This window comes from Pseudopodoces humilis, chromosome 2, assembly GCF_049639895.1.
Source record: "Pseudopodoces humilis isolate 2021_Gansu_Grassland_sample_001 chromosome 2, ASM4963989v1, whole genome shotgun sequence".
In the NCBI taxonomy this organism is placed as follows: Eukaryota; Metazoa; Chordata; class Aves; order Passeriformes; family Paridae; genus Pseudopodoces; species Pseudopodoces humilis.
Window position 1 is genome coordinate 8,333,028 of NC_142201.1, and position 17,786 is coordinate 8,350,813.

Here is a 17,786-nt window from a genome sequence, read left to right on the forward strand (position 1 = left end):
TTCCTCCCAGTTCTCAATGTAAATCAGTAAATATTCTCACACTGACAATGAATAACATATAGTAATATTGTTCCATACAACACTGGTCTCTTAAACTGCCCTCCTCTTACAAAATGTTCTGCTAAACAGCAGTGGAAGTGTGGGGGTAAATTATTAATTAATATAATTAATCACAGATTAATTCTTCTGTCAGGTCTTCTTGAAAACATTTCTGCTTCTGTGTGGTGACAGATGACAGTGTGCTCTGTTACCTTTACTTTGAACTTCTTGAAAGCAGCACACTAAGAACTGACACCAACACAACTTGAGGGACAGTTTCAACGTTTTAATTTGTATTGTTTTACAAGTATAAAAGGAAAACCCATGTCAGGTCTTGCATACTCTTATAATACACAAATAATCCTTGCTGAGCCATCCTTTGTGTGACTCAAGATTACTCAAAAGAGTACAGTATTCAGCAGTAGCCCTAAACCCTTCCATGGAACACACAGGCCCCTCTAACATTCATAGAGGAGAGTAAAAGCACAGTGAACTTGCAGCAAGAGATCACTCATTCATACACAGACAGACTTTGTAGCTCATACTGTCCTCTCCATGCAGCCACTGGGTGTACCAATAACAAAACCCTCTGACAGTAATTATCTGGAGAAAAACGGCCTCTCCCAGCTTTACAGCACGCTTCAGAAAAATCAGCTGCTCCCTCAAAACCCTGGACCAACACATTATCGTTGTGTCTGTGACTCCCCTCCACTACCAGCAGTGGCAGCACAGCTGGATAAACCACCCGGGCCGTGGAGACACCAGGCACTGCACAGGCAACAGCCCCTCGTGCTGGTGGAGTGCTGGAACTGTATTTGGTTATTCTGCACAACTAAGGCAAAACCATAGGACAGTAAAAGAACCCATATAAATTATTTTTTTCCCCTCTCATTACAGTGATTTAAATATTCAGCCCCCTATGCATGCACTTCAGGAGACTGGTATAAAAATAAGAAGTAATATGGCACACACTCTAAATATGCATATACAGTAGTCTGTGAGGTTTAATGGTACTCACTCTGTGTATTCATTCTGAGCTCCTGGCTCTATAACTCTCCTATATTTGACTTCAACATTTCACTGTAGCACCAACCTGGCTGAGGTTTGTGAAGCTTTCACTGTTTCCAAATGGCACAATCACAACTGCACCACCACTGATGGTGTCCAAAGCCTGCTTTGTGCCCTCTCTTGAAATATGAACTATTTCTACACATGAAGTTACTTTTTAAGTTTTCCCCCAAAGACTGACAATTCAGACCTGGGTACATCTGTAGATAGGCAGCCATTGTAATTCCCTGATTATTGATATTGATGAGTGTCCAGCTATAAAGACATACTCAGTTTTGGCTAAGAACATCAGAAAACTTGAGCCTGTGGACTGAACTCCACAGTTTTGGAAGAAAGGGTTACATTCCCCCTTGCTCCTTTAACTCACTACTGGAAAAGAAAAAGCAATAATCTTTTACATCTAGAAAAGTACAGAGAAATACTATGCTGTACTTTTACATACAAAGGTACAGAGAAACACAGTCGTGTCTTCAAGGAGTCACTTCCCTTTTCTATTCCCCTCAGAGAAATTAGAATGGAGGTGTTTGGTGTCTTCCCCAAATATGAGTTACATTCCCACGGCAAAATCAGGCCAAAAATCCCATTACCACCCACCAATAATTTAATGGCATCTACAGATACATACCATATACAGACAGATATTAAGCAAAATGAAAACATAACTCTGTAATAAAACTGAAATATGAAGACATTCATTTATACAGCAGTAAAGAAAAAAATAAAAGCATGTTATGTCTTTGCAGTACTGCAGGTGACATATTTCATTATAAGTGACCCCAGACCTGAGTTTGAGACACTTCTAAAACAATTATGATGATGTCATCCCTATTAAGAGCTTCACATCCTGCATGATGACAGAATGGAGGCTAAGCTTCGGACACTGGGAGATGCTTTGGGTCATCAATTATTTGTTTCCATGAGCAGCCATAATGTGTAACACTCAAAAGAAATGTTAGGAAGGTGCAAAGCAAACAAAGTGCAAAAAGCTTTCACTTAATTTGTGAAAATACATATGGGTTTGTGTATTTTCACTAAATTCTTGGGTGTTCATCTGCTAAAGCTTTCTCAGAAACTTGCAAAATACTGAAACACTTTCATTTGTGGTGATGTATTGCTGAGAACAAAAAGTCAATGACTTCCATTTTCTCTTTCAGACTTCAGCACTGTGATACTTCTGAGGTAAAGAAGTCAAAGGGTTTTGAATTAATGATATTAAACTAATCATAACAAATCACAGCTCAAAAAGAAGGAATGAGCATCTTCTATCCCAGTACAAGAAGTCAATGAGCTGCCTACTCGGTGCACTACCAAATTCCTGACAATCAGGGTAGTGCTGATCTCTAACTTCAGCCATCTAAAAGGAAGATGGATAGTCAGAACTAATTGTGAAGGCATCTGGTTAACACTGAGTAACAGGTCTCCAGAGAGTGATTCATATCACCACATTTTGAGATGGGGTGGATCACTCCCCGGAGATGTGCACTGGAGAGCACCTACATGACTGGAACACACTGTCTGCCCAGCCTCTAGATATTTACATAAAGTGAACACCACCCTGACACCAGAACATCACAAAGTATTAAAGAAATGATAATGAAAGAAAAATGAGCTATTCCAGAACATCACAATTAATGTGCTAAATTTAATTCCCTTACTAACAAGCAGTAAACATGAAGGGTGAAACAGTGCAAAGCCAATAACCCCTCTTTATACATCCTCAGTAACAGTCACATTTCCCTGTCAGTGCTGGCAAATCGGCTGTTTCATGGCAACCCAGACTACAGTGCATTGTGCAAGTCCAATTTTTCTACCACTGAGAGAAGTATTATCTTATTACACTGATTAGAGTGTAAAATAGTCTACAATTTGATCAAAACAGACCACAGCTACAGTCCATACGTAGTCCAGCTCTAAGCTCTGTTTCCATGCTAGGATGGCATGCCATGGGACACCCTATCTGAAATAATACTCATTGCCTTCCATCCTTAGACTTCCTGAGTAAGATGAGCATCAGGACAGTTTCTGAATGATGTCTCCAATAATGACTTAAAATAAGCATGTGACAATAAATCTATGTGCAAAAAGGCTCTGAAATAGAAATCTACAAACAACGATTGCTCTCCATACACAAACACACACAGACACAAATACTCATACACTGTTCTCCACAAAAACAGGCATGTCAGCCATCATGCAGTGCTACACCTGCAAGAAAGAAATCCTACCCACAAGACACAATATCTAAGATACACAATGTTCCCAGCAGGTGATCTGCCACCTTCCAAAGGCACCTACTTGCTTCCAGTTGTACTAGGCATTGGAAGAAACACTTTGATGAACACTCCTGTTCTGAGAATCTATTGTCTTGCTACTGCCCCGTGCCTCATCGGTATTTTCAGGAGATTTCATCACTACCTTGCCTTTCAGTAGAGAGGATTTGTGATGCTGGCAAATAAAGTAGAGGATCTTGAAACAGGACAGCAAAGCTTCGGTAATGCTGGCGGAGAAAAGCTTTTTGCACGGGTGACAGAACTGGAAGAACACCAACATGAAGAAGATGCCCATGCAGTAACCTATCAGGAGCTGCAGGAACAACATTGGGGCGCAGACATACAGGTAGAAGTCTGTTCTGTAAATGTACCACATCAGCAGGAGGAAGGCGTTCTCCATCAGCCGCACGATGTAGTACACGGTCATCTGGTACCAGTTCTGGGACTTGCTAATCAAGTCAGGGTCACTGAGCTCCACCTGCGCTGCCGACCAGCAGAACATGTTAATGCCAGCGTACAGGAACGTGAGAAGGCACAGGACGATGGTAGTGCCCACCCTGCTCAATTCCTTCTCTATGTTCTCAGGAAATGGCGACTTGCTAAGCCAGAAGAGAATCCATGGGTAGAAGAAGTAACCTAAGAAATTCAGTAGCACGATGAGGAAAACCCAGATTCGAAGGACTGAACCGAAAAGCACCAGCACAGTGACCCTTGTGGCGATCTCAAAGCTCCTCCACATGAATATGCAGAGGTAGGCAGCAGGTTTCACACGGACATCGTAATCGTCGTACTTTATCTTAATAGCCAGGATGTTGCAGCGTAAGGCGCCGTAAACAATCGACAGGAGAGAAAGCACCATAAAAATACCTACAAAGAGAAAAGCCAAATCAGGACCTTCAGTTTAGCAGCAGACATTGCATCAGGGAAGTGCAGGTGCAGTCATCATCATGCACTCCTGGGCATTCCCAGCAGGGTGGAATGCCACAGGAGCCGTTCCCAGCCTATACTTGTGTGAAGGAAATTACCTCAGTTAAACCCAACACATAACTCTAATCCTACCTCCTATTTTGGGTTCTGTTTGACACATATTCAAGTAGCTAGTAAGAAAAAGAAGGCACTTAGCAGTCATAAGTGTCTCTCCTTCTCTCCCTGCCAAGGGCTGTTCATATGCAGGCTGTCCTTGGTAATTCCACAGCTCAGTTGTAAGAGTGTCCAACTTGCTCCCAAACTCCTACAGTACAAGGCACAGGGGTGCTAGTCCCTTCCCATACAGATGAAAAACTGCAAAACAGAAGCTAAAACTTTGGAGTAACTTGGACATGCAGATAACTTGGTGCTTGTGAAGTTTTGTGTTGAAGCAAATCACAAAAAAGTTATGTGATACAGCTCAAAACTGAAAGCTGAAGGAATTTAAACACAGCACTGTCCACATTATCTCTGACTGTGTAGAGAGATATTTACTCACCTGTCTGCACTGTGTTTTCCTATACATCAATTTTCTTTATACACCCATTTGTATCATGCATTTAAAAAACCACTCCTATTAAAAATGTCTTTAAGTTCTGGTCAATTTACAGTATCTCCCACCTACCCAGAATCCTTGAAAGGAAGGTTTCACATTTAAATTCTGCAGAAAGTGAAGGCAGAGACCAGATGTTACTTGGCACTGCAGGAGGGCATCCTGTCTTGCCATATTAAGTAGGTACAAATGTACATGAATACTGGACACAGAGAATAAACAAAGTGCTAACTGCCTAATTTTTAGTATTTGTATACACAATTATATAAATATTTATTCAAAATTTTATGAACATGCTGAATAGCTGATATTGCATCAGATAAAATAATTGGAGCTGGGAATTCTTAATTATGTCAATTACATTTGCAATGCTTAGCAACCAGTGTTTTCTGCAGCTTTCAATTAGTTTGTGTGCCAATATCCTACAAATAAACTGGATTCCCCGTTTTGCTATACCTATATTGCCAAAATTATCAGGGTTTGGGCTTTTTTCTTAATTATAAGTCACTAATTTCTAAGCAATCTTTTGAAATAAATAAGTGTATTTTAAGATCTCTAACAGCTTTCTAAGAGAATTTTCTCTATCATTTCAGCTAATCTCATTTCCCACAAACACCTCTGAATTACTTTGGAAAATAATTAAGTCTTTATATCTAATTTTCCAAGGCACTCAGTAAGGTGAGAAGCATTTATCATTTTATATGGTAATTTTGTACTGACAGTTTTGTGCTGCATATATTCTCTGAAAACGTTTATTTTGAAATTGCTAGTAGGTAACCAGTAGTTTTCAAACATCTTTTTTACAGCACTGAGTAAGTTCTCTAATAATGACTTAAAATAAGCATGTGACAATAAACTTATGTGCAAAGAGGCACATAGAGCTGGGCATTTCTAAATGTTACGTCTTGGAAAAGCATCAGCTGAAAGCAGGAGAGAAGGTGAGTTCAGTCAAGAATATTGCTTGATGTCCTATGGCTTTTTACAAAATCTTTCCTGTAGTTTTGGGCTGTGAAAGAACATAAATTCCAGCAGCTAATGAAGCAAAAGAATATTCTCAGAGTTTAAGGAAGATAAAGATGTACCCACTGGGGACTGAGTGCTGCTGTGCTGGAACTCTGCTTGCTTTCTGCTTTGACAAGCTGAAATGTTGATCTTATACCCCAGTTTCACCTTAGGGAATCTATATTAATCTCAAACCCGTCTTATGAACTCAAGCCTTCAAAAGAGGCATTTCTCCATTGATAGAAAATAGGTCATGCTGATTCTGGTCACTAGCATATACTAGTCCAGTCCTACTCCTTTCCTAAAAGCTCACTATTGTCACCAAACCTTCAGTTCAAACATAATTAACTCTGTGAGAAAGACCATTTGAAGGAACCACTAAGGGAAATTAGAGAGTGAAACTGAAAAGCAAGTCAGTTGCTTTTACTCATCCTGAGCAGGCAAAGAAATGTTAAATTTAAAAGGCAAAATACCTTCCCCTGGAACAAGTTCCAAATCCTCTAACAGTCCTTATAAAGGTGGCATTTCTCTTCTTCCTTCCTCCTCCCAAAAGGCTGTCTTCTTCTTACAAATTAGAGGTGGATACCCACAGAGTCATCCAGGGAGGTACTGATTTACTTTGTTGTGTTTTGTTATTACACCTGAAGTTCTTACAAGCCCTGGTCCTTCCCACTTCAGAAACTGCTAAGACAGTGAATTCTACTCCTCACAGGTACCACTGAAATCTATTATAGATACTACAGTTATATGTATACAAAATAGAGCTAGGACTCAGATTAAGCTATACATGTGGGTTTCCAATGTTGTATTACATCCAACATTTTTACACTTTTCATGATAGACAGTCACCAAAGCTTTATGCCGCTCATCACTAACCTCAAGAGTTGGTCCAGCTTTTGCAGTTCTCTGGTTGTCCTGATCTTACATTCTTGGCAGACTGTGAAATTACAGTTTTGAAGAATGCCAGACACTGGCAAGAGCCAAATAATCCAGAAGAAAACATCCAGAGAAATTAATGAATGCCATGAAACACACAAGGAATATGCAGCATGGCCCTGGCTGGCAAAGGGCTAGGCAAGGATGCATGTTCTTTTCACAAGTGTTCAAACCAACACCAGAAGCAATAAGGAGTTTCAAACAGGTTTGAAAGAGACACACCATGCCCCCAGCTTGATGGTAAACAGCTTCAGGTTCTCAGGTGATACTGATCTCATCACCCCTAAACAGAATTTACTCAGAATGATAGGGTATGTAAGAATCCAGAAAAATAACAGACTGATGAGGAGACAAGAAAAAACATGTGAAAATCAAAATACAAGACAGTGATAATTATACCAGATGCAAATGGAAGAGAGCCTGAAATTTGGAGGACCAGTGTCAAAGAACAGAGAAACTGAAGACATCTGAAGTGTGGAACAAGAACTGGGCTGGTTGGATGAAGAGATTGCAGGAAGTTTCATTCATATAATTCATTCATTCAATTATATCAGCAGCTAAGACACACACCAAGGATATGGTTAGAACTCTTGTTTTTATGATGAATGAGCTCTAACAGACATTGACATTGCTCCTAAAACTTTTTTTTTCTTTACATTTCTGTATTTTAGAATTACATCTGTATGGAGATGCTCCTGGGAAGCATGAAATAACTGCTGCATTTGCAAGTGAGTTCACCAAACTCTCTGGTGAGCCAGCTTATCTCTGGTCATTTCACCCAAGGAATGTCACATATCAGTTTGTGATTACAACTTATCTCAGCAGTGACTGAAAAAGCTAGAAGCAATACAGCATTACAAATGATTATGAAATAAGCAATTCTCTGATCATCTGGAACACAGGACTTCTCTTTGGAAATCATGACCACTAAGGTCAAAATCAGTAATAAAAGGAAGACAATAAAAAGGTGACCTTTCTCAAGTAAATGCCATCTACAGCAAAGTGACTGGAGATTTTGCTAGTTGCACTGTTCAACAAAGGATTCAATCACTTTGTCCCCATCCCACATCACAAATACCATGGTTATTTGAAGGACCTACCTTAGTTATGAAGAATTCAGGAACTGGAAGGAGTAATGTCTTACAAGAAATTACTGCTATGATGTTCTGGTTTCGGCTGGGGTAGAGTTAATTTTTTTTTTCTAGTAGCTGATACAGTGCTGTGTAGCTGATACAGTGCTGAGTAGCTGATACAGTGCTGAGTTTGGATTCAATATGAGAATAATGTTGATAACACACTGTTTTAGTTGTTGCTCAGCAGTGCTTTAAGTCACAGATTTTTCAGTTTCTCATGTTCTGACAGTGAAGAAGAACACAAGATGCTGTGAAGATGCACAGCCAGAACAGATGATCCAAACTATCCAGAGGGATATTCCATACCATTGGTATCATGCTCAGTGTATGAACCAGGGGAAGTTGTCTGCGAGGGGCTGATAGGTGCTGGGGGATGGTTTGGGCACCATTTGTCTTTCTTGGGCTTTATTCTTCTCCCTCTTTCTCCCTCCATCCCTCTCACCCCTCTTTATCACCTTCATTACTACTACTACTATTACTATTATTTTTATTAATAAGAATAATAATATTTTACTTTATTTCAATTATTAACTTATCACTTCAGCCTCAGCCTCCTTAGCTGTGAAGCTGCTAAAGATCCTCTCAGGGCCTTAGAGATACAACAAGAGCTATTTAGTGTTTCAGTATAAACACACCTTCAAGTTCACACAGGTGCCAAAGCCCTTAATTACACTGAAAAGGTGCTGGTCCCATGACCAGCAGGGTTCTCCATTTAGTGGTGAGCCAGAAAATTAGCAGCACATCATGGAAGCAAGATGCAGAAACCCACAGTAAGAGTGATGTGTCCTGGTAAGGGTGATGTGTCCTGATGTTGTGCAGCACTGCTTGGTGAAGGCTGAACAGCTTGGGTCCAGAGATGAGATGACCACAGTTGCACAGCAGTTTACTGAGTCCTGCCTTTTGATTCCAGAATCAGAGTCTGGCACAAGTAAAGGTAGTTAATGTCCTTAATTCATATTTAAAACTGTATTCCTGAAAGTACACCATCCCTAAGGCAGCACGAAAAAACAGTATACCCCAAGGAATTTTCCAGAAAGTTTTGCTCAAAAACCAAAATGGAAAGGAGGTAACTTTTTGAACTTCTTCATTAAGACAGCTTGGTCCCTCCAGCTGCCTCCCTCTCATACCATAACGGTCACTTTATCAGGTCAGTGTTTTTATAGCAACCCAAGCGTGCTACAGAAGGTGTCATAGTCTAAAACACGACAATATAAACTTGAAAGCAACATCACCAAACTTGAAAGCTATCACAGAGATGAAACCCATTGCAGAATGCTTGGTCCTTGTGCAGGGCAGCTAAAACTGACTGCCCTCCTACCCAAACACCAGAAAGGTCATAAGAACAGCTCTACCTACTTCTGGCAACCGTGACCTCCTGCTGCAGGACACAGATGTAGAGCTGGAGCGTGAGCTGGGGCGCTGAGCCGAGGAACGCCTGGATCACAGAGGCCCTGCTGAATGCAGACCTGTGTGTGCACAGCTTGCCTTCAGCCTGTCCCACTTCCTTCTCAATTTCTTCTGAGTACCCATCCTTGGGAATCTGCCTCTTCTTTGTGATGCTGACATAGGGCTCTTCAACTCTGTCAGCACGGAAGTAAATGTAAAAGGCTTCCACACACCTACAAGCAAACAATTAGATAGAGTAACAGGGGAAAATGAAAGAATGAAAGGTTTCCCCACTTCCTGGTATTTTAAGCAATTACATAATAAATCCTAAGCCATTTTTTTCATAGAGCAAAGCCTATAAGTTTTCTCCTCCTGGTAAACTTGGAATATAACAGATTTCATTCTTTAAAATATGAACTACATGTTACTAAAAGTCAGGAACCTGGCAGTGCCCTTTGGGCTGCTTGTAGTACTCAGATTTGGGAGGAGGTTTAATCATTTTATATGAGCTGCCCTTGCTCTCTGGTGTCCCACTGAAGTCCTTAAAACTGCTCATCCACTACAAGGATGCCAGACCCAGGACCCAAATTGGAAGTGTGTTTCTTCAGATTTTCATGGGTTTTACTTCTTGTTATCTATACATCTGTGATGTGCTAATGGGACATGGCAATAGACCCACTTTTCATACCTTTGACTTAAAACACCTGAATAGAGAAGATCAGGGTACAAGGAGGTGCACATACCTCAAAACTTTACCAAGCAATGGTTCAAAACACAAGTAACATGCCACAGCAGTGAAAAGGAACAGTTTTGAGCCTCACAACCCTTGAAATCACATTTTTTTAAAAAAAGGCACAAGAATAGGAGCTTTAGTTCTTAAGTGTACTTACATTTATTGTACTGTTAAAGAAATATTAATATAATCACACAAAAAAGATTCTAAGAAGATGCAGTGTTTCCAGTTGCTGCAGCTCTTCATACTTTAAACACAGTGGAGCCAATCCAAGGGAGAAGAAAGGAAAAAATTACTTCTGTTTATTTTAATAAACTTTACTCCATTTTTTCCTCTAACTGGACCACTAGCAAGTTTCAACCACTCGAGATAAAGAGCAGTTTTGTGATTGTGTAGTACTATTCCTGATTCACTAGGCTTCAGCTATCATTATGACTAAAGCTCTTCAACATTCCCGCTGCTCTGGACGCTCCATTCACAGAGGTGACTTTCTGTCTTCCCCTCATTAATCTTTTCACTCCCTGTTAATCTTGTCCCACGTGAAAGAATCCATACAGCCAAAAATAAAGTGTGCAAAATTAACAAAGCACTGTGGCTTTATGAAGCCAGCATAGATTCTGAAACCAACAAATTGATTTTATTCCAAAAAGAAAGATCCCAGACCATTTTTGTCTCATTTAGTATTCACAGCCATGCATTCACCCTGAACTGAAGGCAAGTCTGAGTATATTATGGAAAACTGGATCTCAGCATCAGGCTGTGAACTCTTGCCGTGTGTGATTAGAAGCAGATATAGTCTAGGGACCCATCTAAAAAATATGTAGTGCTCCTATTAAAGAAATCAGATTTATGAGACTACTGACAATAGCAAACATTATAATCAACCAAATACCAGGTTTTGGAGCAAGAATTTGATTTTTATTTACTAGCTGGGTATTAAGTAGCAATATATTGCTTGTGATGCGGATTTTTTGTCCATACAGAAAAGCAAACATAATGTGAAATGGTCTGATGAGCATACCTTAGAGACAAATGGGGCTTTTACCACTACAACAGAGTAATAAAAAATGCTATATGCAAGCATTCAGATTACATTGATAAAGATGCCCATTTTCTCCCAGGCCCTTCCAGTCCCATGCAAGAGTCTTTCTGGAAGTCAAGCCTTCTGGGACAAATAACAGATGCACTCAGGATTCCATCTGGTGCCACTGCCCAAGCAACTGCTTCGAACAGGAGCAGACTGGCAGCTGACACACCAGAAAGAACAAGCACCAATCTAAAAGTTTAAGGAATAGAATGTGGGAGGGACACACGAACTTGAATGACCATCCAGGTGAGAAGGGTCCAGAACTGTGATGAAGAATCTATGCAGATCATGTTTCTGTGTCAGATTATGACTTTGCCTGTAAAGTAGTGAGGGGTGGGGCATCTTGTCTTTAAATGAACTACCTGGCTTTCTCTTTTTTAGTATGAAACACAACTAAGAGACAATGCAAGAAGGGGATTGCTTCATGGCAGCTTTCCCCCACAGTAACAAGCTCCTGCAGCATTCTTCTGAATTCCACAGAAGCCCTCATTGCTGCTCTGCTCCAGATGCTTCTCTGTTCCAGATGGACAGGAGTGAGAGATCCCAACTTCTGCACAATCCATCTCCTGCAATGATGTTTAGGGCTCCTTCAAGAGCTCCTCACATGGTGTCAAGAGCAGAAGGCAAGCAGCCAGCTTGTAAGCAGCCTCTGCATGTAAGGCACTGACAATCACAGCACAGGCTCTGAAGGAACTAAAATTGCTTTGAGGAAAAAAAGTCAGATCTACTTTCTACAGTAAGAGGTAAGAAAAGGATGGTATGACTTTCTCCTCTGCTGCTGTATCTTGGCAGAAAGAAGAGCCATACTTTTTCAGGCATCCTGATGGTGCCCACAAAGAATGATTCAGCCGCAACACATTTGTCTTCTGCACATTAAGTAGGAGGAATAATCCTACACTTACATGCTTGCTGAGAGTGAGCACCTCATTTCCTCTTTTAATCATGGATGTGTGGGATTGGAACACAGGCAAAATAATGGTGGTGTGAAGAGGGAGAAAGCAATGAAAACAGGGAACTTTCCACACCTAACCGGCACTCCAAGAACAAACAGCTATTTGAGACCTATCCACACATACCCACTGCAAATGTATGAGCAGATTTCTCTAATTCTTAAATTTTACTAATCCTTCTCTTCAGAGAAGTGTGAAAAAGACTTATCAGTCCTACAGATTTACTTACCTGCATCAGGCAAAGATCTATTTCTCACTCAGTCTTTTACCTTTTACCCACACTGACTTTCTGTTCATCTCACCATGGACACCTAACACATCTGCTCAAGAATAAAGGAAAGAAAATTGCCTGCAGAGAATCTAGACAAATTCTTCCCATCTGGAAAAGAGGGTGGTGCATCAACAGCTGCAAAGTTTTGAGCTAGCAGGATGTCCTACAGTGAGGTCGGCCAATGAAGTTCTACAAGGAAGGGAGGAAGTTTTTAGACCTGTTCTATTTTGAACTATTAAGCAGGTCACTAGCAAAGAGAGACTACCCTTGAGAGACAAGGCTTCTGTACAATGTCACTGAAGCAGTACCTGCACCATTAGAGCTTATTAGATTTCAAACTGCAGAATTAGATGCGCAAAACATGAATGACTATAGAAAAATTTGATTTTTTAATTTTTTTTTTTACTTCCTGCAGCTTACAGAGTCAAACTGGCCATAACAGCAGCTCCTCTGGCAGTTTGATGCAAGCTTCCTCCTACATCTGCTGTGCTGATGTCTACATGGTAGACAGAGACATGTAATTGTTTCTCCTTATGCTTTGAGAAACAAAGCCTGATCTCATAAAAAAAAAAATCTATTGTTTATAACCTCGTCCTATTATAACACGAGGAAAACAGTCATTAGTGTTCTATGTAGGGGGCCTGTTATATTTACTCAAGATGTTTTTTGAAAGAGCTCATCCTTCTGCTGACCCAGCCCTCCCCTGACTGCATCTCCTCACACAGAACAGGTTGAGCTCACACTGCATGAACAGAGCACTGCGGAACACAGTTCCAAAGACACCTGCAGTCACTCAAACTTCCCTCTCCATGAAGTTGGCACCAGAAGGAATCCCTGCCAGGTTCACACCGGTTGGTTTTGATGATGCCACTTCAGTACAGCCTTCAGTAAATCAGGTGGGAGGGAACCCTGCATCCAGCAGACTCATGGTCCCAACACCAGTGTGTGACTGTAAGCCCCGACTGGCCAAGTCAGTTTGTTGGAAATCTGCACTTCAGCTCTTGATCCTTTTATTAGTTGAAGAATTGAAAAGGGCAAACAAGTTAACAGGGGGTTCTCTGGTGCCTATCATGAAGAGTAAGGATAAAAGGAGGCTCAGGGGGAACATTATTGCTCTCTACAGCTCCTCAGGAAGTTGTAGTGAAGTGTGGATCAGTCTCTTCTCCCAAGATAACAAGAGACAGGACAAGAAGGAATGGCCTAAAGTTGGTCCAAGGGAGGTTCAGGTGGATATTAGTACAGATTTTTTCACTGAAAGGGCAGTTAGGCATTGGAATAAATGCCCAGGGAAGTGGTGTAATCACCATGCCTAAAAATGGCCTGTGGATGTGGCGTTCATGGACGTGGTTTAGTGGTGAACACAGTGGTGCTGGGTTATCACTCGAACTCAGTGATCTTAGAAATGTTTTCAAACCTAAACAATTCCCTGATTCTCTGAGGGGTTATTTACACTTTGAAGAAATCCTGAAGTGTAGAGCAGTACACCAGCAAAACAACATCCAGTAATTATGTATTGGAATTGTAGCAGCACTTAAATTCTCAAGATTACTTTGGTGCTACAAGTGCCATCCAAATGAAGTGAACAAAGAGACTGGCCCAAGCACAGAAGCAGCCTGAACTAAAAAGATCATCATGACCTTCTCTAGAGAAAAGACAAAAATAATCAACCTCTCATTGACACTGGCTACTGTTTTAACTATTTTTTTCTGTTATTAATTACTTAATGTGGTAAAAGAATCTCCTTTTACAAAAAATCCTCCCAAAACCAAACCTATTTGAATACATCTAAGCATCCAGACAAATTAGTGTGCTCACAAGGAGTGGCACTGACCTGAAATACTGCAGGAATCCCACATGATGCCCAGAAACCTGCAGTCACTTCGTTCCAGCCAAGTCTCTGCAGAGCCTCTGGCATGCCTGCATCCAAAGGATCACAGCCAGGCCTCTAAAGGAGATAGGAATTTTGCTCTACAAATTTCTCTGAATTTATAGAGAAACTCTTAGGGAGTGGGAGAAGAAATTAAAAGAGGGTACATTAACAGTACACCAAAAGTCCTCTCCAGGAAGAGGAATGCTACCTAATTTTAGTCCTTCCAGTGGCAGCAGCAGGACAGCAAGTGCCTCCTGAACAGGTGGAGTGTGGGTGTTTGGGGAAGGTGGTGGCATGCAAGAAGGTTCTATGAGAGAAAGTACTTTTTTCGCCATCACTCAGATGATTCAAAATAGGCTGAATCATTTGGCTTGCAAGGCTAAGTACCCTCCTTCCCTGCCAAGATATTTCCAAACCATTCCCCAAAATTTAAAGGTTGTTTTTTTTAAGGAAAAAAAGGAAGGGGGGGAAAAATATCTAGATTTTAAGTCGATAAAGAGAAACCCACACAACACACATGGGCTGATGGTAAAGCAGTGCACTGATATCCAAGTATTTAAATCTGAACAGAGAAATCCTGACTATTCTGTATCATACCAAACCAGAAATAGTTAAAAAGTTGGTGTTAAGTCTTTCTTAAAGCCAGCCAAAGCTGCCAGCCCTCTATTGCAGCATGTCATCACACACAGCCTCAAGGTTCTTAAACGTTTCATTCCCATGCCACAGCAGACAGAGCCTGGGGAGGCTCTGCTGTCTATGTCCTATTCGACCTAATTTGACCCAGCCCTCCCTAAGCAGCCCTGGGCTGTGCCAGTGAGGCACAAGAGTCCCAGCAGGGAGGATGGAGCTGGGCTTCACGCAAGGAAAGCAGATGACTGCGAGCAGCAGAATTCTCTGGAGCAAAGGAACAGAGGTTTGCCTACAAGGATGGAGGAAAATGCCTCCAAGGACAATGGTCCTTTTCAGCTTAGAAAAAGTGAAATCCATAGTGCAGTGATGATACAACCAAAATATTCTTTGCCTTCTAGCTATCACCTGAGCCTTGTGTGTATGTCAGTCCACACAGGGTGGAAAGCCTTCTGTGCAAAGCAGGGAAAAGGAGGGTCTTTTGTGTGCTGAAAACAATATTTACAGTACAGAGCTATATCTGACAGGAAGCAATCAGTTTCCTCTTCTGACAGATACAGCAATCTTTAGCTCTAGGAAGACAAGGAAGGAAAAAAATCCCAAAACATTTTACTGTCTCAGATCACTCCACCTTCCCAGACTTTTGTGCTGTATCCTACAAACTGACACATTTCCCTAAAAGTAAAAAGAGGTTGTTTTTTTTTCCAGCCTTCAGCAGAAAATAAGTTTTTCAGGTAGCATGAATGTACGACCCTATTTTAACTAGTAATTATAATTCCAGGTATCCTGGGTTTAGAGAGAGGTCAACATACATCACTTTGTCATGCCTAAATGATGCCATGGGGACTATGGCACAATTATGCTGCAGCACATCCAAAACATCTTCAGACCTCCTGGAAACGCTAAGTTTGTAAATCTTTGAGAAAGGAAGAAGTGCAGAGTCGGCAACACACTAGAGGAGAGGAGAGGGCTTCCATATGCTCGCTAGTTCTACAGCAGTGATCGCAGCTGGGAGTTCACCAGAGAGCAGGAACTGCACTCTGCACAAGATAAGATCTGTGTTGTAAACAGAAAACTTGATCTTGAGAAAGAAACAGAAAGTCAAGTCATGCTTGGTGCTTGAAGTCAAAATATAAATCTATGTTGCTTTCATATAATTAAAAAGAAAATCCTTCAATTTCTTCTTGTTGCTCAAATCCTTTGTCTGCTTCATCACATATTCTAGACTGACATTATTCTCTCCTTGTCTTACCTCAAGAAACTGATTTATATTGACAAAAGTCATGTACTTAATTTTTGATAGTTTCTTTCTCTTTGGTTCCTCCCTTCAATTCCAAGAATGTGGAAGCATATTGCTATTAGCTATTAGAAAATCAGAGCTCTTTAAGAATTGTTAAGCCATAACTTAAACATCTTTAAAATATTAACAAAGCAAACAAAAAAATCCATGCATGGTTATAGAAGAAGTCAGTGTTTGGTGTAAGATAATTTGTAACATCCAAACTGTTCACTTGTCTTAATGTGAACAAATCTTTCTTTTACACACTATCCAGGAATTTCAAAAAGTTGGTAATACTTCTCCTAGCCTCTACTACAGACACATTGCATTTAATTCCTTTTCTTTTTAAATAAAAGATTTGAATATAAATTTAAAATTAATGCCCCCATGAAACATTTTGTTTTGGAGTTGCACACACTTTTCACCTACACATTTTGATTTTTTTTTTTCCTAGGGGTATTTTCAGTGAGACATTGAACTGGAATAGGAAAATATCTCCAAAACAATTTGGGTCAGGAAGCTCACGTTTGAAAAGAAGAGACAAACTAGAGCATCACTGATGTTCCAAGACGCACAGATGGGATGGGTACTATCGCTGTTCTAAACTCGAAACCGAGTGAATAATCTCCCGTTCTCTCTTGGAAGTGAGCAGAGAGCAAAGCGCTGTGGATGAGGCAGCAGCGAACAGACACAACCATCTGCAAGCAGCCACAGGGATGGAAACCCAGCGGAGAGCGGGGCTCTCTCGTCTCCCCTCGGCCCGGCAGGGCTGAGCTCCTTTTCCCAGGGGTGACTGCAGTTTTGTGCCCGAGGATTCCCGGAGGACGCCGCTCTCCCGCAGCTGCGGCAGGACGCGCTCGGGCTCCGGCCGGTGCAGAGCGGGAGCGGCCCCGCCCGCCCCGCACAAAGGCCGGGGGGCTCGGGGCGCCCCCGGGCTCGGCCCCGGCCCCCGTCCCGCTGAAGGCGGCACAGACTCACCGACCTGACGAGCGGCCCCAGCTGCAGCAGGTGCAGCAGCAGCACCAGCGGGCGGTCGCGGCTCACGTCGCGGTGGATGAAGACCAGGCTGAGCTGCACCAGCCCGCAGGGCAGGAGGGCGAAGAGCAGCGTCAGCGTCTGCCACATGCGGTCCCCCGCGTCGCGGTACCCCGCGCTCAGGCACAGCGCGGCCACCGTCTCGGACATGAAGAGGACGAGGGAGATGAGGACGGAGCCCGGGAATTTCATCGCAGCGGCCGCCCCAGCCCGGCCCGCCCAGCCGCTGCGCACTAGGGCCCAGTCCCCGCCAGAGGGAGCGCCGCGCTCGCTGTCGGCCCGCGGCCTCTGCGGGCTGCGCCTGGATCCGGGCCGGAGGTCGAGCCTGGACGGGCTCGGATCCTGGCCGGCTCTGGATCCTGGCCGGGGCTCGACCCTGACCGGGCTGGAAGCGGGGGAAGGTCCTCTGGCGGTGCCCGGGGAGCTGCCCCTCATCGTGTGTCCTTCAGCCGTCAGACACAGAACCGAGCTGAGGGGGTTGGTGGGAAGGGGCGAGCGGGTGCCCCTCAGGGCGCTTCCTCAGGCTGGGGAGATCACACAGCACGGGATCGCTCAGGCTGGAAAAGACAACCATACCATGG

The 17,786-nt window shown here is 42.3% G+C and overlaps 1 protein-coding gene across 1 annotated transcript; it reads right to left on the reverse strand.

Moving 5' to 3' along the window:
* Positions 1-501: 501 nt before the first annotated feature.
* Positions 502-17,412, reverse strand: XK (X-linked Kx blood group antigen, Kell and VPS13A binding protein). The gene is made up of 3 exons (XM_005516718.3): positions 17,153-17,412; positions 9,324-9,586; positions 502-4,244 (listed from the first exon to the last, which is right to left on the reverse strand). The coding sequence occupies exons 1-3, from the start codon at positions 17,395-17,397 to the stop codon at positions 3,418-3,420; spliced, it is 1,335 nt and encodes a 444-aa protein (XP_005516775.2). The 5' UTR covers positions 17,398-17,412; the 3' UTR covers positions 502-3,417.
* Between the last annotated feature and the right edge of the window lie 374 nt (positions 17,413-17,786).